Source organism: Coregonus clupeaformis, unplaced genomic scaffold (assembly GCF_020615455.1).
Source record: "Coregonus clupeaformis isolate EN_2021a unplaced genomic scaffold, ASM2061545v1 scaf2498, whole genome shotgun sequence".
In the NCBI taxonomy this organism is placed as follows: Eukaryota; Metazoa; Chordata; class Actinopteri; order Salmoniformes; family Salmonidae; genus Coregonus; species Coregonus clupeaformis.
Window position 1 is genome coordinate 47,892 of NW_025535952.1, and position 26,521 is coordinate 74,412.

Here is a 26,521-nt window from a genome sequence, read left to right on the forward strand (position 1 = left end):
TGGGGTAAGTTGAGCCACCCATGTTTCTAGGAAACTATACACAAAATGTATCATTCAACCAAATATTTAGGAAGATGTCATCCTTTCATGGAGTCATGGAAAAAAGTGGTAAGCAAGTTAGGTCCAAAAAACTGATTTTCACCAGGTCAAATGAATTTAGTGTGATAGACGTTTTCAAGTAGATCATTTTAAGATTGTTCTATACGTCAGTTGAGGTCTCTATAAGCGTGAATATGAAGTCCTAAACCTAGCATGAAAGTGCATCCTTGTAGCTGTGTGGGCTAATATAGTCAAAATGTTTGCCTTGGGGTAAGTTGAGCCAATGGCCATGGGGTAAGTTGAGCCAATGGTTGAGCAAATTGAAGTGTTTTCATCACAGGCGTAATGCAAGGCATTATCGCTTGGATGTGAGGTAACAACAGGGCCTGGCCTATGTTCATTTGTAGACGGCTTAACTTACCCTGTCCGATGGCTCAACTTACCCCATACCTGGGGTAAGTTCTGCCAAGATACCACTTTCTTTGGAGAAGCTATGTTTTCAAAACTGTAATTTCTACATGAATTCTGATTATTTCCAGGGATACACAACATGCTGATATATATGTAGATATCTTTGTTAGAAATAATACTATATTTCCCTTGACAGACTGATACTAAATGTAAAAATTGCTCAACTTACCCCACTCTCCCCTAGTAGGCTATGCATAAAAAGAGCCCAGAGAGAGATTCTAAATAAGAAGTGAACTCTTATGACCCCACCTGACCCCCTAGTATAGCTAACAGTACTGTACCTGGGGCTGGTGCAGGATCGCTCCCTGTACATCACCCCTCCCCCACAGGTCCTTGAACAGTCCGACCACTCTGACCATCCTGACCACTGACCGTTGACAGCTCTCGGACCGTGGTCACCATACTTCACACACTGGCCTCGCCGACACCACTGTTGAAAGAGGAGAGAGAGAGAGAGAGAGAGAGAGAGAGAGAGAGAGAGAGAGAGAGAGAGAGAGAGAGAGAGAGAGAGAGAGAGAGAGAGAGAGAGAGAGAGAGAGAGGGGATGAGGGCGGGGTGGGGTGGAGAGAAAAAATGAAAAAGTTGAGTTAGTATCAGTGGTAGGATCTTTGGCTTGCCCCATGGCTGAGGTTGCTGGTTTGGGTGAATGCCCAGCACCACACCTGGAGACCTAGGCCTATCTGAGCCAAACCACACACTCACACACATCACCACCTTTCTCTCTCTCCCACTATCATCTTTCACTGAGGAAAAAGAATAGGAGCCTTGTGTCCTTATGGGACATTTAACAATGCACAGAAACGCTCCTGCAGGTGTGTGTATATGTGGATTTGTGAGTGAACCTGTATTTTGTGCATGTGCTTGGGCCTTGGGCATTTGTGTATGCGTCCCTGTGTGTTTTTACGGCTGTGTGTGTTTGAAAGTGTGTTACACTGAGTGATAATGTTAGAGGGAAATCTCTGTCTCCTCCCATCCCATTCACGATGGACAACATTGCCATGGAAACAGATGGTACACTTACCATGTCAGTCCCACAGCTGGTGCCCTCGGCAGCGGGCATGAACTTGGTCTCACACCGGTGACCTGTTCTGTGGCACCACAGTGACTTACAGATGTCCTGCAGAGTGACCAGACACACCAAACAGTGAGTCCAGCATCTGCCTCCCCTCATCAGAACACCACCACTACACCACCAACACCACGGTTACAAGCAATAACCCCCCATTTCCAAAAAACCTGTCAAAACCAATCATTGTATTCCCTGAAACACACTATTCATGTATATTTTATTTCTTCCCACAATGCAGCGGTAAGTATGGAGAGATGAGGCCTTGGGAGCCATGCGGTGGACCTGTGCCACGCTGGCGTGCCGCCCGATTGCATCTGGCAGACAGCTAGTGAGACTGGGGTTGTGAGAGAGCTAGTCCCCCTGTGTTAATCTAGCTCTGCAGCAGACTGACTGGGCTAGTGTGCCACGACCAGCCGTAAGAGCAGAGCACGCGGCTAATTAGCTCCCCTGCACCGTGCGAAACGACCGCAGAATCCCAACAGGGGGAAGAAACACGGGGAGGCAAACATCCCAAATCCTTGTTAATTAAGATGTAGAGTCACCTACATCGCGGTTCAGGAGACGGATTCAAATTTAGGGCTGGGGTTCAGGAGAACACAAAAGGTTGTATGGGGATGTACAATGGAGCAGGCTATACCATGAGCACTAATCCTACAGATGGACTGGCGTGGATGTTGATTTCCCACACACAACCTCCTTTTCTTGACCCGTTCCTTATTCATGCTGGATTTGCATATCAATGCATGTCTTGTTGAATGTAGTATAGTGGAAGCTTATAGAGGCCCATTCCCGTTAGGGTTGTGTTCAAGTCTGTTGGACCCGTTTTGAATAATGTAATGGGAGGTTAAATACGGCTGTTTTGGACATAGAATGGTTTGTCCCACAAAGATCATGCAAATTAAATAATACTGGTTTAAACCCTACCTAGTTTTCCCAGTAGCACACTTGTCAGACAGTTTCATGCAACTCACTAACGAATGTGCCTATCAGTGTCAGGTACCTTGACAAAGTCCAGGTTGCAAAGTTTAGCCTTGGAGCCAAACTGCCACTTGCACTGTGTGTCAGCATCATAGAGCTGGCCTGGGAGCTGCTCTGGGAATTTATACTGCCCAATCTGCCTGGGCTCATCCACCAGACACGATGCTTGAGCTGTTCTGTGGAACAAAACCAAGAAACACTGAACTATCAGACAGGGACCTATCATTAAGGACTCCTAAACACAAACAGGTGCATGAGAACCAAACTACATCATTACATGCATGGCAGCCATCTCAGAGGTCAATTTATAAGGCTTACCCGAGGAAGCGGCTGAGGTATTGGCGACTGCAGGCAGACCAGGAGAAGACCCCGTTGTTTCCTGCCAGGGTTGGAGACATGATGTTTCCTTCCGCTTTCTGACAAGGATTCCCCTCTCCATCATGGATCATCCCAAAACTGCCAGAGAGACAGATCATTAAGAATGAGAGAGCGAGAGAGAGAGCGAGAGCGAGAGCGAGAGCGAGAGCGAGAGCCAGCCAGCCAGAGAGAGAGCGAGAGCGAGAGAGAGAGAGAGAGAGAGAGAGAGAGAGAGAGAGAGAGAGAGAGACAGCCAGCCAGCCAGAGAGAGAGAGACAGCCAGCCAGCCAGCCAGAGAGAGAGAGAGAGAGAGAGAGACAGCCAGCCAGAGAGAGAGAGAGAGAGAGAGAGAGAGAGAGAGAGAGAGAGAGAGAGAGAGAGAGAGAGAGACTGTTAATGTCCAGCCTCAGGTCAGAACTCTACTGGTCAGGTTGGAACTCTTACCCAAGTAACCTTACAACATTTTATTTTTATAAAACTCGTTAAGCTCCATGGAGCATGATGGGTCACACGTTTCTAACATAGCCTCATGCTTGGTTTAGAAACAGATGTGTTATAAACAGGCATGTGTTGATACAGTATTAAAAATGCTTAGGTCCACCCTCCTACAGTACAGTACATAGCTGAGGTTCGCTAGTCTGTAAAAGACGACGTCATCTATTTAGAAATTACCTCTCCTCAATTTGTCAGTGATTAATGGTATTTGGCCTGGAAGTGGTTTTCATCTGAACAATGTGCAAATTCTGGGAATGATTCCTATTAATTTCACCAAAGTGATTAAGCCATTGAAAATTACAGGAATTCTGACATGTTACCAGCTCGGTGTATCTAAGGAACAGGTTCTTTCCAGTTTGTGTTGAGAAACTGCCAAGCACACAAAGGGCTTTACCATAATAATTTAATCTCAAATGTCAAATATAAACTGCCTCTTATCTCCATGGAAACGTGTAAACACAAACAGAGCATACCCATCGCCTGTGGCACTTTATATGGTTTCACACATTGTCATGAAGCAAATTAAGTAGTTTGCTAGCGTAATGTTACTGTTTTAGTCTGTATTTCTTTCTTTAAATGGACCTATTCTTCTTTGATGTTGCACTGTAGACTCAAGCCATCACATTGCAACTAAGCATGGCTGTCTATAAAAACGAAGCTTGCATGCATTTGTTAGGACTAATGTCCCACGAATACATTGTTGTATAGTAACACGTTCATCACCTGTACTAGGTGTTCTCCTGTTCTCCTAAAATTCATGGGGGTCTATTCTGCTCCATGTGAAGGTAAAGCTAATGGCTAATGCTAATAGCAAGGGCATTGATGGACTTACTTGTGGCCTGATTCATGAGCAATGGTGAAAGCTAAGCCCAGTCCTGTGTCTTCATTAATCGTACAGCTCCGGTATTTACTACACATTCCACTTATAGGAGCAAAACCTGCAGAGATAAGCAGAGGGAGAGGGAGAAGGAGAGGAGGAGAGGCGGAAAGTTAAAGAGTATGGTAAGGGCGATATCAGGCTCAAATATGTATTCATACAAAGCTACTGTGTCTATCTACAAAAACTATCAGACAACATAACTGTTTGGGGAGAAGGAAGGCCATAGGCAGTGTTACAAGACAAACTTATTTTCAATACAGGCATTACTATCACCAACCTCAAAAATCCTGCTTTTAGAGTGAGCCAAGACTGCTGTTACACGGCAATAAATGCAGTCTTTACGGTTTTAAATGGTCCACAGAGAGCATGAACGCTATGGATTGTAGCATGAAAACTGTTGGTTGTATTACAAAGAGCATATTTAAATCAAGGCCTCGCTTGCTCCTCATACTGTACCTCCCAAAGTGCATACTTGTGGTTTGGAGCCTTTGAGATGAATTAATTATAGTTGGCTGATGCTTCAGTTTTAACTGATCTGACAATGCTGCCAATCGTTCACACTATTGAAGAGAAGGAGAGAGCGGGAATGTTTGTAAGATGTGTGTGGGTGTGTGCATGTGTGTGCGTGTATGCATGGCCATACTTGTGTTTATGTGTGTGTTCGTGAGTTTATACAAGGGTGTATTTAGTGCAGGTGAAATCCCCTGCCGGAGGGAATCCAGGCAGAGCATGCAGGATCCCGCCCACCCTGGAAGTGACCCCATGATCTCTGGTGCAGTCTAATTCCCCAGCAGCACCATGACTAAGGGCTCTAATCTCCAACAGTCATCTCAGGGGCCCTGGCTGACCTACTTCACCCCCCCGCCCCCACCCCTACCATCCCCTCCCCCTGGGGTGAGACATTACCCAGGGTGTCACAGGGCTCGTTCTTCCAGGAGCAGATGTCCAGGCCGGTGAGGAGCACGGCATGGTCGTGGCGCTTCCCAATCAGGCCCGACTGCCACTGGCAGAAACTGTTGAGAGACTGGTCAGCGTGGTGGTTGATGGACAGGCCGAGCTGGGGAGGAGACAGAGAGGAATAGATCATAAGGGGAGACTGGATAATTCATGACGTTGGGGAGGCTGGTGATTTTATTGTCAGGCACTCAGATCGATGTGACTCACTGGATCTTGCTCTAGAAGAAGCAGGCTGACCACCACAATGTTGATATCAGTTCCGATGGTGCCGTCTTTGAAAAGGCTGGAAACCTAAAACAAAACAAACCCAGATTGCCAGTTTTAGATTAACATTTCGTTTCAAATGAATCGTTGCTTAACATTTTATGTGAAATAAATACATAAATCATGACATTCATTGTTTGTCAAGCATTAGGCCAGGGTTTTGCTTTAGGATAAAATCTACTTTGGGATATGTTACATGACTGATGACTGGAGTCCCTCCCATGCTCACCATGTTCATAACAGTGAGGACGTAGGTGGTGACGTTCTCTCTGCCGTGTTTCTCCAGCATCTTCCTGTCTGCCACCACCAGCGTTTCCACATTCAGGCCCCCCACCTTGTTAGACGTGATGGGTGATCGCTTCACCCTGCCTGGGAGCTCAAACTCATCAGGCATGACGAGACGATCCTCAGCAGGGGGCTTGGGAGTGTCTGCAGAGATATGGAAGGGGATAGAGGGCAGGTAGGGATGGATAGAGATATGAAGAGGGAGAAAGAGAGACAGGGAGAGAGAGAAATGCTTTGGAAAGGAGCTCAAATGACAGCTCCTCCTTTTTCCTGGACCTTTCCCTGATAAGAGCACAGGGCTGGCAGAGTGTTGAAAGAGCAGGAAATATTCACAGTCATTCACTCCTCATGCTACTTCCGAGTATTCATTTCAATAAAGCCCAGCTACTTTATACCCCTACGCTATCTGAGCACTATTTATATCAAAGTACATTGTACACATTACATCATAAACAATCAGTAGCAGAATATTTGGACATTTTGACCTTCATTTTTTATGTTATTGCATTGTTATCATTCTGTTTCTGTGATAAAACTACAAAGCATGTCTCTCTACCATCTCTACTACCACTGTCCTGTACACACTGTCCCACGTGACTGTAATGTGTTTTTCTCATGTGAGCGCATCAAAGGCAGTCATAATAATAAGGATGTTCCCTTACATACATTGCTTGCGGCGTCCACAGAAGTGTTGTCTCTGCAGCTTCCCGTGCTGGTAGTCGTGGTGACGGTGGTGATGGTGCTGTAGATATGGGTTGTCAGGTTGGGAGCTGTGGATGGACCTCTGGCCACCATGGACTTTGTGTTCAGCCGAGCGTTTGTAGACCACGTGTGGGTGGTGTCCACTCGGGGAGCTGTAGTTGTGCTCTGCAGCTAGGTGCTGGGGCAAGGGGTCGATGAAGTACTCATCATCAGACATCCGGATCAGACCTGACTGGAGAGCACAGACACCCATGGGCATTACATTTATTCATCAACATTAAACATTCATCATGGGGGATGAAGATGAGAGTGTGATCAGGAATAAGTAATGTAGATTGGCATGTGTTAAGGAATGGTGTAAGTAAGAGGTCTGTCAGCAGTTCTTAGATAAGGCCTGAAGGGACGTACAAATAGAGAGAGTCATCTCATCCCAGACACAGACACAAGAAACCCTGGGACAAGGTGGTGTCTCCATAGATGTTTCCATTGGTTAGGCTCCCACAGGAATGTGACTTACTGTCTGCCAGGATGATAGCAAAGGGTATCAGAGGTATTCTGGGGCAGCTGCTCCTCAACACATGGGTTCAGAGACCATCTAGAATCAACTCTTACACTGTAAAGGGGTAGCAGTGAATTTGACAGTAACTTACAGGCAGCTCAGTGGCAAGTAAAATTCTGTATTTCATATTACAGTACACCTACTGTATACATTACAACATATTAATGCATATTTGGTGTTTTATATTACTTGCACTTTTAGAGGCCTTAACAAAGGCTTTCAAACTAGCAAATACAGGGCGACTACAGGGCAAAACAGACCAAAACGACATGGCAAAACGGTCAACCATTTAAGGTTCAAGACTTGCTGCCACTCCAATTTTATATTTGAGATTCTTAAAATAGCCACCCTTTGCCTTGATGACAGCTTTGCACACTCTTGGCATTCTCTCAACCAGCTTCATGAGGTAGTCACCTGGAATGCATTTCAATAAACAGGTGTGTCTTCTTAAAAGTTAATTTATGGAATTTAAAAAATTAAAGTATAGATTGTGCAAAAAAGGCTAGAGAAACTGGTCTCTGATTCGAGACAGAGTTCAAGTCACAGACACATCTCAACATCAACTGTTCAGAGGGGAATGTGTGAATCAGTCCTTCTTGGTCGAATTGCTGCAAAGAAACCACTACTAAAGGACATCAATGAGAGAAGAGACATGCTTGAGCCAAGAAACACGAGCAATGGTTTCAACCGCCATGTCTTTGTGAGACGCTTTGTGGGTGAACGGATGATCTCTGCATGTGTAGTTCTCACCGTAAAGCATGGAGGAGGAGGTGTTATGGTGTGGGGGTGCTTTGCTGGTGACACTGTCTGTAATTTATTTAGAATTCAAGGCACACTTAACCAGCATGGCTACCACAGCATTCTGCAGCGATACGCCATCCTATCTGGTTTGGGCTTAGTGGGACTATCATTTGTTTTTCAACAGGACAATGAGACAAAACACCTCCAGACTGTGTAAGGGCTATTTTACCAAGAAGGAGAGTGATGGAGTGCTGCATCAGATGACCTGGCCTCCACAATCCCCCGACCTCAACCCAATTGAGATGGTTTGGGATGAGTCGGACCGCAGAGTGAAGGAAAAGCAGCCAACAAGTGCTCAGCATATGTGGGAACTCCTTCAAGACTGTTGGAAAAGCATTCCAGGTGAAGCTGGTCGAGAGAATGCCAAGAGTGTGTAAAGCTGTCATCAAGGCAGAGGGTGGCTATTTGAAGAATCTCAAATATAAAATATATTTTGATTTGTTTAACACTTTTTTGGTTACTACATGATTCCATATGTGTTATTTCATCGTTTTGAGGTCTTCACTATTATTCTACAATGTAGAAAATAGTAAAAATAAAGAAAAACCCTTGAATGAGTAGGTGTGTCCAAACTTTTGACTGGTACTGTATGTTAATGAGCCATAAACAACAATTATATGCACCCAAAAGGTTTTTGGCGTTCCAAAGATATGGTACCCAAAAGTAAAAACATGAAGCAGACCAAACTCTTTGGTCCTTTAAAAACCTGCTGTATTGTGTGCTATAGCTTGGAAAATAAATACTTGTGACTCTGGATGACAACATAATGATGTTTGTTTCCAACATTAGTGCTGTTTTCCTAAAGAAGTTAAATACGCTTCGTGTTTTGTTTCCTTGCCACGATACTAACCAGTATTGCGATACTTGTATCTTCCCGGCCCTAGTATTCTAGGAACAGTAACATTCTAAATGAAATCAATTATTTCCTCGTCCACAAAATTTTCACACAATGCACCATAATTTGAAGTAAGCTGCAGTAAAACATTTCAGAGTATTTTACTGTTGATAATACCCCACATTACTGTATAAATTACAGTTTTCAGTTACAGTGTAGTTTACCTCTCAAACACGGCCGTAAAAAAACTGCTGTGAACAACCTAAGTACTGGCAGTCGCCATGGATACAGCTGTCAGATACAGTGAAAAAAATATAAAGTAGCATGATGCAAGACAGCTTTATAGATGATAGTGCAGTCAGAGAGTAACTGGTAAAAGGTTGTCAGAGAAGTTCCTAACTAGTAGTGTCTAAAATGTTTGCAGGTCAACAGAAACAACAACCCAAAGTGAAAAAAGTCCCTTTGAACAGACCTCTGCCAGAAACTGCTCTTTAATTAACCAGCTCTTCATGTAAAGGATTCCAATACACTCCAAAGAAAAGGAATAAAGTGTTGAGACAACCTCTCAGAGACTGCCTGTAAAAACACATTAAGCGGGAGGCCATTAATCTTCAAACATCAGCATGGTCCTGTTATCGGAGCTAGTACTGGAGGGGACTGAATCAATTTGATTAGCGAAAAGAGCTGAAACACAGCGGTATTCACTTTCCCTTTACATGTTAGAGGAGGGCTACGATGTATGAGATAGCCTCTCTATGGAATCGTGTCAGCAAGCATCTTTGTCATCCTCCGAGGCAGATAGCTTTTCTTCAACACCCTTCGCTCCCCGTGGTGTGTCTGTGTGTGTGTGTGTGTGTGTATGTGTGTGTGTGTGTGTGTGCGTGCGTGTGTGTGTGCAGTTTGATGATTACATGGAGCAGTAGGTAGGGGAGAGAGGGGTTGAGGTTCAAGTCAAAAGTAATAATATCCTTTCATTAATTAGGCATAATGCCAAAGGTCAATCAAGAAGAGAACATAAGGCACCAAGCTACTGTAACACATCTGAAAATGCATTTGACTTACTCACTAGTCAGATTTCTGTCTATGGGCCATGTGCAACTGCCATAAGTCTTACATTTGGCAATCCATAGCAATATGATTCATCTTTGAAAGTTTGACTTATTGATACAGAACACCTTTCCAATTAAATAAAACAATTATAAAACATCAACTGTAGATTCCTTATTCATACCATTACAGTATATGGAGGTGTAAAATACTATTTCAAACATCACCACAGGCTGACAGTTTTATTTATACAGAAAAAAAAACTGAAAGAAAACGCAGCATGCAACAATTTCAAAGATTTTACTGTTACAGTTCATATAAGAAAATCAGTCAATTGAAATAAATTAATTAGGCCCTAATCTATGGATTTCACATGACTGGGTGTTACAGGAGGGGAGTCGCAGTTCCGTAGCGACCCACTAGGTGTCATCCTCTGACAACCTTAGGCACCTCCTCACTCACAGTCTGGACTAATCATTATCTTATTGGTTTCACCTGTGTCTACCTGTTCACCTGTGTATTTATGCCCTCACTTCCCTGTGTTCCCTTGCTCAGTTTTCTCTGCTAGTTTCTCTATGTCCAGCAGTACTATGCAGTGTCTGATCGGAGACCTATGAACAGGTACTTGAGAAGTGTTCTCCCTGTTTCGTTATTTGTTTCAGTCTTATGTAGTATTTCGTATTTTGGCTGTCAGCCGGTTTTTGGAGACTTATTTGCTCCGCCTTTCTTTTATCGTGATAAGTCCGTTATTTTGTATTCTGGCTTCAGGACCACCAGTAAAGATCCTTGTTTCACCATCTCTACTGCCTACTGTATATCCTGCACCGAACCTGGGTCACACCTCACACCAACCCTTACAACCCTTACAATACAGATATACATCTGTTGGTCACAGATACCTTTAAAAAAAGGTAGGGTTGTGGATCAGAAAACCAGTCAGTATCTGGTGTGACCACCATTTGCCTCATGCAGCGCGTCACATCTCTTTCGCATAGAATTGATCAGGCTGTTGATTGTGGCCTGTGGAATGTTGTCCCACTCCTCTTCAATGGCTGTGCGAAGTTGCTGGATGTTGGCGGGAACTGGAACACGCTGTCGAACACATCGATCCAGAGCATCCCAAACATGCTCAATGGGTGACATTTCTGGTGAGTATTCAGGCCATGGAAGAACTGGGACATTTTCAGCTTCCAGGAATTGTGTACAGATCCTTGCGACATGGGGCCGTGCATTACCATGCTGAAACATGAGGTGATTGCGGCGGATGAATGGCACGACAACAGGCCTCGAGATCTTGTCACGGTATTTCTGTGCATTCTAAATTCACATGGATAAAATGCAATTGTGTCCGTTTGTCCGAAGCTTATGCCTGCCCATACCATAACCCCACCGCCACCACGGGGCACTCTGTTCACAACATTGACATCAGCAAACTGCTAGTCCACACGACGCCATACATGTGGTCTGCGGTTGTGAGGCCGGTTGGACGTACTGCCAAATTCTCTAAAATGCCATTGGAGTCGACTTATGGTAGAGAAATTAACATTAAATTCTCTGGCAACAGCTCTGGTGGACATTCCTGCAGTCAGCATGCCAATTGCACACTCCCTCAAAACTTGAGACATCTGTGGCATTGTGTTGTGTGACAAAACTGCACATTTTAGAGTGGCCTTTTATTGTCACCAGCACAAGGTGCACCTGTGTAATGATCATGCTGTTTAATCATCTTCTTGATATACCACACCTGTCAGGTGGATGGATTATCTTGGCAAAGGAGAAATGCTCACTAACAGGGATGTTAACAAATTTGTGCACAACATTTGAGAGAAATAAGCTTTTTGTGCATATGGAAAATTTCTGGGATCTTTTACTTCAGCTCATGAAACATGGGACCAACACTTTGCATTTATATTTTTGTTCAGTGTAGTTTCGGATGATTTAAAGTTGAGCATTTGTAATGCATTTGCAACAGCCCTCCAGCTTTAGGGTTGCAAGATGAGACCAGAACACAAGTTAACATTAATCTGGCAGCAACGACCGCATCCAAGACATTCTGGAAGAGTTTGCTGTGCTGTGCTAGCTGAGCGTGCATTTATCTCAGTCCGTGAAATGTGTCATGTTGCTGTAGAATGAAGAAGCAGTGGTTTGGTTTATTCCGCCTGGCAGAGCTACCAGACAGACAGACAGACAGGCTGATAAACACCCTGGCCTCTGACAGACCATCAGTTCATTGCTGTGGATGTTCATGTCAGCAGGGTTAGACAGCATTAGACAGCGCTGCGGAGCAAGGTGTATCCACCTGGCCTCATCCACAGTGAGTTACAAACAGAGGGTATAATGGTGAAATGCCTCTGTAAGCATTGGCAGACTGGAGAAATAAATATGTGTTTTCTTTTGGTCAAGACTACTACACTATGATGTATTACCTAGTCATTTGTTGATGTGATGGTGTGATTGCATGAGACAGAGAAAGAACTGAGTGAAGAAAGGTGAATGCAGCCATTACATTTTTGTTTGGTTTCCCCAAACCTCTGTCCTTTCTCACCTTTGACGACCAAGTTAAGCAGTTCATTCCACCATGTCTGAGATCGTTGACTAGAGTGCTGAACCTCACACATTCCATCTGGCCATGGAATGCCATCTAATCTCACCTCCTACTCTCCAAATCCAGCCCAAATAGCTGTGCATTGTCATCCACGCCCCCCAAACCCCTCACACCCCATGACCTCTGTCCATTCTCTATGTGTGACACTCACCTCCCCCTTCACCCTCTTGAGCCACATTTCCCCAGACTAGCAGGTGGCAAAGTAAACATAGGCCGCACAAAGGGGGAGCCATGCAGAAGCTCTTGTTGTGAAAACAGTGGCGGGCCATGGCAGACTGCCACCATGCACAGGCATCCGCTCCCAGACTCCCACCTCCTGGGACAGGACAGGGGGACAACGGGGAGCACTCTGGGGAGGCCAAGTCCACCATAACCCCATCCATCTCTCTTCCCCCAGGACCTGACAGAACCACCAAACCACCTCGTATCGCTCATTCCTCCCCCGATGAGGATCAAAAGGCCCTGTGAGTAACCCGGGGGCTCTTGTCAAACTTGGTTCTGTTTCTCCCATGATAGTAATGGGAAGTAATGGCTTCGGGCGTCCGTCGATGTCTGTCAGCCTCGTTCTCTGTGTTGCTTCGGTGCTTTGTTGAGGCAGAGTGATTTCTCTTTCCGACTGATGGGTTTCAATCAAAAGGGGGTTTACACTAAATGCAGTGACGTCTATTTTGGCCGAGCCACAGGGTACCTCGTGTGCCTTGCCTTCCTCTGTCACATTTTCCTCCTCATTCTCTAACGTGACCTCGGCAGAGCCCCACAGGCCTTCAAACACTGTGTCCAGACAGAGAGAGAAGAACCGTACGGCATGTCTTCAGCACAGCTGGGCAGCCAGAACAGCCAGGACCCCTCCCTATGAGCCAGCCCTAGCTAGCCCCTGACATAGGCCATAATCTAAGAGTAGACAGCGGTGAGGACAGAGAGCAGGGAGACACTGACAAACATGGGGAGGATACACAATGCTATACTGGACTTAGAAACCATTCCACTGACTTAATAGCCACAAGACTTGAGTGTAACCCTCACTGTAATTTCATTACACTTTCCACTGCACTGTAAATATCTGGCAGCCTGGTCGGTCTGGTGACTGCTCCAGCCCTTTGAACTGACGAGTTTAGGGATCTCACCAACTAACTCTCAGCAAACTGTCAAGCAATATAGGCCTATGCATGGATATATGGATGCTATTTGTATAAATCTCTGCCATGCGTTACATCAATAAATATAAAAATATTTTCTGCTCATTTTTGCAGTGCTGATAGTAGTACTTAATCCCAGAGGAACCCATTTTTAACATTTGCATATGTTTTGTAAAGCTACCCTGAACTAAGCCTGCGGCATTAACAAATCTGTCAGTGACAGAATTACTCACACAGACTGAAACTGCAAACGAGACAAAGATGGAGGAGACAAAGAACCTCCTCCAGGTTCTAATCTCTATCTGTGTAACTCTGTTAGCAGATTAGCCTGGGATCTCGCTAGCCACTTCCTGTTGTGATGTGCCCCTCCCCTTTAACCCACAAAAAACTTTAACCAACACCCTGGAGGAAACCACTGTTAGCTAGCTAGCGCTTCCCATTGTCTGCCAACCCCCCACACCACCTCAGGCTCAATTATCACACATGTATTCCATTTCTCTCAGAAACGAACCAAACTTTACTGTAAAATATCTAACAACATCTTCCAGCAGTTAGCAGATGGAGGTGCCTATGCTTGATAATGGGAGGAAATTGATTCCATCTGTTGGGATGTGGTGCGTCTCTCTTCTAGTTCTGCCTGAACTGTATTTCTGTGAGAGTCCTGAGAAGACTAGTAGAACTGCAAGATGAAATGTAAAAGCAAAACACTGGAGGGACAACATGCAAAGAAAACACAAACATAGTAGTAGCCATTAATATCAGTAATATCAGATACTAATACCTCAATGTACTGTATGATTTTTGGATGTAATGTATATTTTTATCTATTTATAGAAACATGCTGTTAAATGGATGTTATTCATGACAAAATCTATAATCTGAAAAGTACTTGAGATGTATGGAATTTCACAGGGAGTAAAGAGACACCAGGTCCTCAGACTTCAGGGAAAGCTGGCATATTGATGTGGCAGACCTCTTGTGATCTCCTTAAATGTACACTCGTAAGAGTTACAAAGATTAGAGGGAGATGTCCTCTCTTAAACCAGTCTATTTCTCCTCAGACCTGCAGACCAGACGACACTTCCCCCACCACCATTCTCAGTTCACAGGATAACATGCACATGGTTCCTCTGAGTCGACAGTTTTCCGAACCGTTTCAGTCTACATGTTGGGAATTAGCTTATACACCAATGGTCTCAGAGGACTTTCCTATGGAAGCTATTACAACATGACTTTGCGTTTGCTTTCATGTGGTTTTCTGAGGCCTGTGACTACATACTGTAACCTTACACATTTCGACCACATGTCTTCAGTGTAAGTACGGGACACAATTTATAGCTTGTTCTTTAGGATCTGTCGAGGGGAAAACGTAATTAGCTTGTCTTTGTGTAAACTGTAGCTGCTTTTAAGGCTCCCAACCATGACATTATATTTTAAATTAGTAAGTGCTTACATGCTGTTAAAGGCTGGGAGAGACGTGTGAGAAACCCAAAGCCAGTGATTATAAAGCTCTAAAACACATCTGCACTCCAGCTCAGCGTTACATGTGACCACAGTGTCGGCGAATGCAGACCAGAGCATCCACATCACTCAGCTTCTGTCAGCCCAAAATACAGCCCACTTCTGTGTGAGCGGCCTATGTCTCCATGTCTATCATTCGACCTGGCCAATAATGATTTGAATTTCCCTCAGCGTTAGCTTAGAGCATTCCACAGAGTGTGTGGCGTCACTAATTGCCTTTAAAGAGCATAGACACCCACTGAGCAGCCCTTGTTCTCCACATAAAGCAGAGGTGGGCCTGGAAACGCCATGGCTAATGATGTTATACAGCCCCCTTATCAGCTGAATCGAATGGGCAAGGTTCATCTTGTTTTCCTGTCAGCCCAGTTGGGACCAAGCAACTTCCTCTGACAGTGGATGATGACTCTGCAGGTGGCCAAGTTGGGAAGTCCACTATTTCTGGCACTCAGTCACTCCCAAACTCACCAGAGGTCAGAAATAGAGAGACAGAGAGGATATGAGGGGAAAATAGAAATTTGTATAGAATCTTAAAGTAAATATGGGATATACTGTATATAGTTCTGTGTTCAATTTAAGCTAACACCTTTACTGTTTCCATTGCTTCCAGTACCCTTCCCTGAACCTCAGATACTGTCACTAGCCGGCTACCATCCGGTACTCTACCCTGCCCCTTAAAGACCGCTGCCCTATGTACATAGTCATTGAACACTGGTCACTTTAATAATGTTTACACACTGCTTTACCCACTTTATATGTACATACTGTATTCTAGTCATGGCTCATCCTATATAGCTGATTGAGGACCTTATTACTGATGAATGTGTTTGTATATTATGAACATGTTTTCCTTCTTTCTGCTTGCATTTTGTATTTATACATTTGATGTGTGTATTTTCTGTAATTCAGGGCTCATCTGTAAAAGATCTGGTCTCAGTATGACTCCCTGATAAAATAAAGGTCAAATATAAATAAATATCTGCTGCTATACACACCTTTTCTATCTAAATATACAGTACCAGTCAAAAGGACACACCTACTCATTCAAGGGTTTTTCTTTATTTTTACTATTTTCTACATTGTAGAATAGTGAAGACATCAAAACTAGGAAATAACACATATGGAATCACGTAGTAACTAAAAAAGTGATAAACAGATTCTTCAAAGTAGCCACCCTTTGCCTTGATGACAGCTTTGCACACTCTTGGCATTCTCTCAACCAGCTTAACCTGGAATGCTTTTCCAACAGTCTTGAAGGAGTTCCCACATATGCTGAGCATTTGTTGGCTGCTTTTCCTTCACTCTGCGGTCCAACTCATTCCAAACCATCTCAATTGGGTTGAGGTCGGGTGATTGTGGAGGCCAGGTCATCTGATGCAGCACTCCATCACTCTCCTTCTTGGTAAAATAGCCCTTACACAGCCTGGAGGTGTGTTGTGTCATTGTCCTGTTGAAAAACAAATGATAGTCCCACTAAGCGCAAACCAGAAGGGATGGCGTATCACTGCAGAATGCTGTGGTAGCCATGCTGGTTAAGTGTGCCTTGAATTCTAAATAAAAAACCAGCAAAGCCCCCCCACACCTTCACACCTCCTCCTCCATGTTCATGGTTGGAACCACACATGTGCCGATCATCCGTTCACCTACTCTGTGTCTTACAAAGACACAGCCGTTGGAACGAAAAAATCTCAAATTTGGACTCATCAGACCAAAGGACAGATTTCCGACGGTCTAATGTCCATTGCTTGTGTTTCTTGGCCCAAGCAAGTCTCTTCTTCTTATTGGTGTCCTTTAGCAGTGGTTTCTTTGCAGCAATTCGACCATGAAGGCTTGATTTCACACAGTCTCCTCAGAACAGTTGATGTTGAGATGTGTCTGTTACTTGAACTCTGTGAAGCATTTATTTGGGCTGCAATTTGAGGCTGGTAACTCTAATGAACTTATCCTCTGCAGCAGAGGTAACTCTGGGTCTTCCTTTCCTGTGGCGGTCCTAATGAGAGACACTTTCATCATAGCGCTTGATGGTTTTTGCGACTGCACTTGAAGAAACTTTCAAAGTTCTTGAAATGTTACGTATTGACTGACCTTCATGTCTTAAAGTAATGATGGACTGTCGTTTCTCTTTGCTTATTTGAGCTGTTCTTGCCATAATATGGACTTGGTCTTTTACCAAACAGGGCTATCTTCTGTATACCAACCCTACCTTGTCACAACACAACTGATCGGCTCAAATGCGTTAAGAAGGAAAGAAATTCTACAAATTAACTTTTAAGAAGGCACACCTGTTAATTGAAATGCATTCCAGGTGACTACCTCATGAAGCTGTTTGAGAGAATGCCAAGAGTGTGCAAAGCTGTCATCAATGCAAAGGGTGGCTACTTTGAAGAATCTCAAATATAAAATATATTTTGATTTGTTTAACACTTTTTTTGGTTACTACATGATTCCATATGTGTTATTTCATAGTTTTGATGTCTTCACTATTATTCTACAATGTAGAAAAATAGTAAAAATAAAGAAAAACCCTTGAATGAGTAGGTGTGTCCAAACCTTTGACTGGTACTGTATGTTATTTAAATTCTGGACTCAGGTCTGGAAGCTAATTTCCTGCAATTCTATCCATTTTGCTATGGGGTTTTGTACTGTGTATTTAATACTGTATTCTCGACAAAGCTCATTCTAATATTTCTACTACTGTACATTGCATTTTAGTTACACTGTTTATGCACATCGCATATTTATTTATATACTGGATTCTTGACATAGCTCAATCTAATACATCTACAGCTGTACATATCATTCCTAGTATATCTTGTGTAAATTCATCCGGTGTAGATAAGTATAGATTGCATTTGGATTACTGTTACAGTGCTATTTGGGGTGCTATTTGGGTTGTTAATTGGATTCGTTCCAACATTTCTTAATTTCTTTCTTTTTACTTTTTGGATTATGTGTGTATTGTTTTGTATTGCTGCACTGTTGGAGCTAGAAACATGTTCTGCAACCATGTTTGTGCACGTCTTACACAGAGAAAAATGTTCACTAAAGCAGCCATACAGGTCAAAACGCTATCCTCATTTGACAACAAGCCAGAACCATTGATGGAAAATAACATATTGTCTAACAAAAGGGTACTGCATCTACTGTGCTGACACATACGGGTCGAGGAATATGTATAGATTCTGCTTTGTGAAGTGACGACCACTTCAACGCTCCTCATTCGTCTTGTGTGAGAAACCCGAGCACAATGCCTGTGACGAGCAGAATGGTGAGGGCCTGGCTCCCTCTCCTACTGGCATCTAGTGGTGGGCACTACATCACTGTCACCACAGAGACCACCAGGGAATCGCCCTCGGCAGCGCTCACAACACGACTGGCTCACGTCGTATGTGGCATAACAGCCTATGAGTTATGAGAGGGACGAGGGAGCCATTGTAACTACAGAGGCCAACAGACGTTCCAATTTGTCCAGTTCTCTTATGAAAATGGACAAGTACAAATGCCTAAAGCCCTACCTGAGAATCCCTCATCATGTATCAGGCTCAGCTCTACTCCCTGTATGCCCTGCATCTATATGGAGCCCATTGTGGGGAGATGGAGCCCATAGGACACTGATCAGAGAGAGAGTTGTGGTTTACTGTAGGTCATATGAGGTGCAGACAAAGAACTGATCTGCAGCCATCTTGTTTATTTCAGGCCTGTGCACAACATTTAAATATGATACTCTCCAGAGAAAAGTTCACTCCAGGACAATAATTTATGACCACCACATCACATAACTCATGTTTTGTAATATATGTAGGACTCTATAATTCTGATAAAATAATCCCACTAAACCGGTTATATGACCAATACCACACCATGGGAAGAGAATGAGTGTATTTTTCACACAGTGGAACGTCCAACGACTTACACCTTGTTGAGACAGACAAATGTGCATGTCTGCTGACATATTTCCTTTCCTCAGATCATTGTTAATGGATATCACAACTGTCCCTGAGTGGTATTCCACACGTTAGGGTGTCAACGACAGCAATAAGGCACTAAGCAAAATAAACAACTTGCTTTGAGGTGTCTGAGAGCAACAAGCTGGGGAATGAGAGAAAGAAAGGGAAAAGGGAGGTTTGTTTTCACACTCATCCCCTGGTACCTGGGAGGTCATTAAAAAGACCCCTAGTACACATCCAAACAGACTCAATTACCCCCGTAATTAGAACCGGTCTACAACTCTACAGGGGTTGTGGGAAAATAATACACCTAGCCCTCTCAGCCTAATTTCTAAAACAAAGAACAATAAAAATGTGTTCTCTGAATATATGTGGTTACCTAAGAGAGAGTGACCTGCTTTAATACCACAGGAATCACTGAAAGGAGAGATGTCACACATTGACCACATTTACATGTGCACAGTATTCCGGATAGTAGCTCATATCCCGCTTTTGGTCTTACTCAGGATAAGCTGTTTACAGGCACCTTTGATATCCGCTCACGAGTATCCCCGTATCTGTAAATAAACAGAATATTCCTAATTTAAATTAATATGGTTTAAATGGAATAGTAACTGAAATATGGACACTGACTGTAGGCCTATAACCTTATTAACTCCTACAGAATTATGCATTTCTTGCAATATTTCAACCATATAAAATATGCACCCAAGAGAAACTGAAGTCTTATCAGAAACGTGTTTCATTGTTTTCTCAGCTTACACTTGAATTTTAAAAGGTGTGGCTGTAGCTGTATAGACTAGAGAGACATGCATCCTAACGTGGAAGAGGGGGCTTGGGAAAGGTCATGGCCGAGTTTGTAATGGTCGGACACGCTTAGCCAGAGAGCCGGAATCCGCTGAAAGGGGCAATCTAATGGCTCAACAGCCAAACAATATAGCTGGCCCACACACCAATGCTCCAGCCGTCCAATAAGATAATAAATGACATATTAATGGTCTCAGAGAGTGCATCCAAGCCTACTGGTAGTGAGCTGGAACAGTTCTTGTTGAGTTCAGTTCAGCTCTTGGGGACTGGTCCTTGTGAGGAAGGGCTGGCTCTGTCACCCAGTGTACGGAGCGGTGACCTGGGGAGGACAGCAGAGCTCTAATTTATCTCTCCCTGCATTCACAGAGGAATGGGAGAGCAGCTTTGAACTTTACACTACAGAGGAACTGAGACCAGCATGACCCTGAAATAGGGAGTGACTGAGGTCAACCACCGGGACCTCTGGACCAGAGAATGCAGGCAGAGAACCAGCAATATATGTACTCGTTTTAAAAAACTGGTGTCTTTAAGTCATTTGAGGTCAGCAGAAAAGAGAAAAATAGAAAATACAATCAACACACAAAGGAAATACATGTCCTTCTCATGAGGAGTGTAATTAAAAACACCATGTTAAATTATTCAGGATTTACTGAGCAAATCCCCTATCCCCGGTCTTAATACAGAGTCTGCCTGTTCTTGATTTAAAAACAGAATCCCCCTCCATCTGCTAGGGCATGATGCTGTCAAACAGTAGTTAAGAGGACCAGCGTGGGCGGACTGTGGAGGCCGGGGCTTCTCTGACCGACCGTGAGCCTGTCTGTCTGTGTGCCAGCAGTGGAGACCTACACTTCCACAAAGAGGGCCTCCATCGGCCCATAGAGAGAGCAACCATCCTCTCTCGGAGCGCCACTCCAAAATTGGAATTAACATTCTTCTTGCACAAAAAATCGAGCTCTCACCCAGTTATCCTCTGTTTCCAGGCAAAAGAATCTGCTGAGGATCAAGGGGGATGAATGGGTCCTCATTTGTACTAATCCAAAGCTTCTCGTGAAGGGGAGATGACATGTGGGGTTAAACTCCTCCAGGCTATGCACTCTTTCAGTGCATGTTTCTCTCTTCCCCTTTTTTCAGTTTTAATGTACTACTGTAATAGTATGTATTTTAATGTAGCTCTCCCTCCTTTCCATCTGAAATCTAAAAGTAGAAGCACATTTTAAGAAACGATGGACTAAGTGAATTGCTGATGGCCCTCAGGTCATCCTTGTGAGAAAAAAAAAGAGAAAAGAAACTGGGTTGGAGAAAAACCGATCAAAGAGTCCTTCCAGTCTATTCAAATGCAACTGCTCCCAAATTACATTGTGTCCTTGCACAGTTTTAAAAGAATGGGTCACTGCTGTTTTATTGTGGAGAAGCTACTACTAATGAAAGGGACAATACAAAGATTAGCACTGCCAGCCAAGCGGCTGAAACTTCACCCTGGGTTTAATTGCACTGAACAAGGGAGATGGGGAAGCAGGGCAAACAAGGGACAAAAGAGCAGGGAGCAGAGAAGGAGGTAGAGGCTATTGGCAAAAATAAAGATATGTTTTATGGAGGCCTGGTGTCCGGGGTGGGACATGTGATCTGCTTGTCTGCCTGAGGGAGGAAATGTTGAGAGAGGCACTAAGCCCAGCAACTTAAAAAACAGAACTGCCTCTTCTCCACTCTCCTCGCTTCTTCTCCCCACCCCACACCCCCCCTCTCTCTCTCTCTCCCTCTTCCTCACACACACCCCTCTCTCTCTCGCTCTTCCTCACACACACAAACACACACTATTTTGCTCTTTCATTGCTTACATTGCATATTATATAGGTGGTTTGACACAAGGTGTAATCCGTGAAAATCTAAATCACAAGAAAAAAAACTGGTGTACGTTTCCTGACACATGATAAAGTGTAACAACTCGAGGGGACACTTACCAAGCCAGAACATGTAGATATGGCTGCAGAGGAAGCTGTGAGGTTGCGTATAAATCCCTGATACAAGCAGTCCTGGTGGGCTGGCTCCTGTGCCAATGTGGTGATGCCCTCTGTCCCCAGTACCTGTACTGTGAAGCCCTCTGCCACTACCATGGAAGGCTGTAAATCCAGGTGCATGTCCCTCCCGAAGGCAGATAGTCTGTAGTGTACAGGGCCCCCCATGGACGGCAGGGACCTCTTATTCCGGCCTCGCTGCAGCACATCGTGGGACACATACCCACCCTGAGCATCCACCTCAATTGGCGTCACAAACACGTAATCTGGGGGAGAACCACAGAGAAGGTCACCACCAAACCCACATCCAATGGGTTCATCTTATTGGCACAAAGTATTTGCACACATTTAAACTCCCTCTAGTGTAATTATACTGATCACAGTATAATTGATCAAGCAGTGTTATAATATTTAAGCGACTTATGAGGGGAGCATTAGATATCATACTGGCTTGTGTATTCAGGCCTTTCATAATCATACCATGTTTCAGATCCAAAAGTTGTAAACATTCCACTATCATAGCCTATATGAATCTAATAAACAGTTATTCAATAAGAACACGAAGACACCCATAATTTAGGAACAGTATCAGACGCCACGTAGGCCTAATAGGAACGCCCAGAAACAAATCCAGATAGTTTTTTACAGTCACATCCACTCGCACTGGTAAATCAAAGAATGTAAATCATCTAAACTCGACCCGCCCCGTCGCGGCTGCTCAAGGAGGAAACTGCCGCTTCTGTAGGGAATTCCTTCACCGGCATAACGCGCGTGGCTAAAGTTTACCAGCCAAGAAGATGTGAGGCAGTATGCGCGCAAGGAACCATGAGCGCTTTACCTGGTGACTCATCCGTAAACCTGACACACCAAATACAAGTAATGCGTTTTATTATTTCTGAACAGTAGCTATGTTAATGTTTCATTCTAAAGGATTGTAGAAGTTACAGACTGTCGCAGACTACAGTGCTGTTAGTAATCATTTTCTTATCCGTTATGGAGAGAAGTAAACAACCGGCCCGGTGCAAAATACGAACCGTGATTCAGTCCACTGGTGTCACTGGCAAAAGTAGCCGAAACAGAGTAAATGGAATGTGAGCAGTAGATATGCAGCGTCTGCAAAACGACAGGTAGCAACAAGTTAATGGCACAACAAGCGCAACAGTGTACTATAACAGGCAGCCTACTGCAATTTAAAAGTATATCTGATTATACAGTTAATTGTCACCTGCCTTCAATGTGTTCCAGAACCACAGAGTGGATACAAATCTTCACTGATGTGCAGCTGACAAATGGGATAGGCAAAGTCCATATCAAAAGAAAAAGGCAATCCATGTTGGCATGCAATCCCTCCTCTGTTACCTCCTCAAAAAACGCAGAAGTAATAACCTGCGGCAGCGCGTAATGCAACTGTAAGACATCGCTAATTTCTTTAGGTGCCTTTTTACATATAATCACGTCAAGTCCGCCTTGTCCATTTGGCTGTGCCTGGAGAGGTAAAGTGCACTCGTGCGTCTTTCTGAAACAGGTAGCAAATCGCCGGAGTGCTGACTGCGCTCTCTATAGTGAACAGTGACAGCTCCTGCAGACGGTAAAGCAGCAGTAGCACCCGCCGGTGGAAACGGAGCGGGGCCAATCAGCAAAGAGCATCAGTGTTTAGTTTAACAAGTTCGTGCTCCCCACACAACCCACTGGGCAAATACGGGTTAAATCAACGTGGTTTCCCACTTCATTTCAACCCCCCAAAAGCTATGTGATAATGTTGAATCAATGTGGAAAACTAATTGGATTTGCAAAAAGTCGCCATCATAAGGGCATTTCGTATTTTTTTCACCCAGTTTTTTGGTTGATTTAACGTTGAATTGACCTAAGTTGACAACTAACCAAACGTAAATCAAAACAAGACTTTGAACTGACGTCTATGCCCAGTGGAAAGGATATAGACCTTTTAAATTAATATTGCAAGACGAAGCAACTTTCCACATCAAGGAAGATACAGAAAGCATTTGATTGGATGCAAATTGTGAAGCCTATAATTCAAGGTCAGATTTTCAGTCCACTTGGAGTTTTATAAGAAATTGCCCACCTGACTGACCTTTGTATGAAATGTAGGGCCAGAGTAGAGAGATGAATTGGCTAAGTCATTGTTATTATAGGCAAGCTTTTCTATTCCATAACAGGTCATTCACACAAATTGGTGAATTAAGTGTAAACATAAAGGGATAATTTTTGCACATTTGGTGCTAGTTTTTTTAGTTGTGCAGCCTAGTATGTTTTTTCTCTTGTGGACGTGTCAGTGGCTTTGTCGACCGTTTATGTCGCTTATGCCTGAAACCGGCCCTGTTTAGCCCCTACTCTTGAAATTATGTTAGGGGCAACGTACGCCTCTAAACTGCGCATGCAGTAGTCCCGAGACTGCCGCGCAGCTCCACCAGGACTGCCGCGCATAACAAATACAGTATCAACCCATTGAGAGAAACACGAGATTGAACTTCACTCAATTTTCTAGAGTTTTCCCTGTTAGTTAACACTATCAACGTTTCCCTTTACTGTGGCAATTGTGATCGAATCACTTTCAATGCAACATACCGAAACAAAACGAACTATGCAGGATATTTTGTTTTAGGCAGAACACATCGGAGTAGGATTCTATTGCATTGACACACAAGCATTTAATATACACAGACCAGTGCGGTATAACCAATCGAAGCTGCAGTAGGCCTATGTACTAAAAAATAAACCATTGCCATATATGGATCTGTGAAATTTACTTTGAACTGGACTATTTACAGCATGAACCATCATAAGTAGATGCCTTGTTTTGATATCAAAGCCAGAGCTGCATGTAGCCACGTGTGCACATTTTGTTAATATCCTTTGCTAGTTAGTGAGTTATTAGCCCAGTTATAGATCATTTGAAGTCAGCAATAGGGGAGTGATTGCTTCTACAAGAGCACAAAACTTGTACATTTCTAGACATCTTTGAAAAGCAAATCAGGTAAAGAGCATTTCTTTGTCTTAAAGGGGCAGTGGTGTGTTTGGAGACAGGCTTGAATAAGCTAAGTAGCCAATAGGCAGAGGGTAGCATAATTTGTTTGATTCTCTGTAATAATGGTATGGGAATAATAATGTCTTTATTTTGTAAAGTGATTTCTTGCATCAAACAACACCACAACATTTTCAGTCACCCCTTGTCTGAAGGACAAGTGGATAAACAGGTTAATGTCAAGCCCTGCATGTTTTTTTCAAAAGTCTCATGGAATGTAGGCCTACATTGAACACCACACATTGGCTGCTACTGTAGACTGAATGATAGAACAGCTATTTCCATGTTAAAATCTTATGGGATGCATTTTCTCCATTGTTTTTGATGGTAGGCCTACATTATGATCAAATAGCCACAGTAGCCTATTTGGCCTCTGTTAAAACTGTAATTTAAAGCTGGTACAGCCTCAGTGTTCACAGTAAATGCGTGCTGAAAATTGCACAGAATTTTCACAACGTTAAAGTTTGCTCTCAGCAGACCTGAAATGTTCTCAGTGCCACAATTTTTTTGAGGGAACATTGGTTAGGGGGCCCCCTAGATTTATTCCAAATCCAATATGGCGTCCGTGTAGTAATTCCAACAACCCTATAAGGACATATGCCATTAATGGCAAACAAGAGGTAAAACTTGCTGTATGTGATTATTTATGGTGGCTGGGGATTGACTGTGAGATTTTTTATATTTATAGTGGCCTTTGTGCACAATGCTTGATCCTCTGCAACCCTTTTACTGTCCATCAAAGCCCAGGGATCATCTTCAAATGTATGTGTGTGTGGAGCTGTGCTATGTCTTTTTGCCACATTCAACATAACAAACTCCACCCACAGGCCAATTAGGCATTGGAAAGATCTAAAGGCAAGTCTGTTTGTAAAAGCCCTTTCACTGACTTTCCTTCACAACCAGACAATCCACCATTCCACTACAGAAGTATCCCCAGCATCATTTTGGCTAGGATAACATTCCAGTTAGTCAATGGGTCTCTTTGGTATGCAAGGTGCATCTGCTGAATGCCTATAGTTAACTGTAGAAATGGAAACGGATCACCCCACAGCCCCAATACTCTGCCAGTCATACAGGAAGGATATTACCCTTGTTGCTGCAGCTTGCCCAGAATGACCAGTTACAGTTGAAGTCGGAAGTTTACATACACTTAGGTTGGAGTCATTAAAACTTGTTTTTCAACCACTCCACACATTTCTTGTTAACAAACTATAGTTCTGGCAAGTCGGTTAGGACATCTACTTTGTGCATGACACAAGTAATTTTTCCAACAATTGTTTACAGACAGATTATTTCACTTATAATTCACTGTATCACAATTCCAGTGGGTCAGAAGTTTGCATACACTATGTTGACTGTTTCTTTAAACGGCTTGGAAAATTCCAGAAAATGATGTCATGGCTTTAGAAACTTCTGATAGGCTAATTGACATAATTTGAGTCAATTGGAGGTGTACCTGTGGATGTATTTCAAAGCCTACCTTCAAACTCAGTACCTCTTTGCTTGACATCATGGGAAAATCAAAAGAAATCAGCCAAGACCTCAGAAAAATAATTGTAGACCTCCACAAGTCTGGTTCATCCTTGGGAGCAATTTCCAAACGCCTGAAGGTACCACGTTCATCTGTACAAACAATAGTACGCAAGTATAAACACCATGGGACCACGCAGCCGTCATACCGCTCAGGAAGGAGACGTGTTCTATCTCCTAGAGA

The 26,521-nt window shown here is 43.6% G+C and overlaps 1 protein-coding gene across 1 annotated transcript in view; it reads right to left on the reverse strand.

The window, feature by feature from the left end:
• adamts18 (ADAM metallopeptidase with thrombospondin type 1 motif, 18) overlaps nucleotides 1-23,030 on the reverse strand; it is a gene marked incomplete at its 5' end in the record, with an annotated part of 53,654 nt that extends 30,624 nt beyond the window's left edge. The window contains 12 exons of the mRNA XM_045219571.1: nucleotides 792-940; nucleotides 1,532-1,627; nucleotides 2,580-2,733; nucleotides 2,876-3,013; nucleotides 4,242-4,347; nucleotides 5,196-5,346; nucleotides 5,454-5,537; nucleotides 5,740-5,939; nucleotides 6,462-6,729; nucleotides 21,711-22,030; nucleotides 22,799-22,877; nucleotides 22,994-23,030. Of these exons, the coding sequence (XP_045075506.1) occupies nucleotides 792-940; nucleotides 1,532-1,627; nucleotides 2,580-2,733; nucleotides 2,876-3,013; nucleotides 4,242-4,347; nucleotides 5,196-5,346; nucleotides 5,454-5,537; nucleotides 5,740-5,939; nucleotides 6,462-6,729; nucleotides 21,711-22,030; nucleotides 22,799-22,877; nucleotides 22,994-23,030 (1,782 nt within the window). The remainder of the gene's footprint in view (nucleotides 1-791; nucleotides 941-1,531; nucleotides 1,628-2,579; nucleotides 2,734-2,875; nucleotides 3,014-4,241; nucleotides 4,348-5,195; nucleotides 5,347-5,453; nucleotides 5,538-5,739; nucleotides 5,940-6,461; nucleotides 6,730-21,710; nucleotides 22,031-22,798; nucleotides 22,878-22,993) is intronic.
• Nucleotides 23,031-26,521: the final 3,491 nt, after the last annotated feature.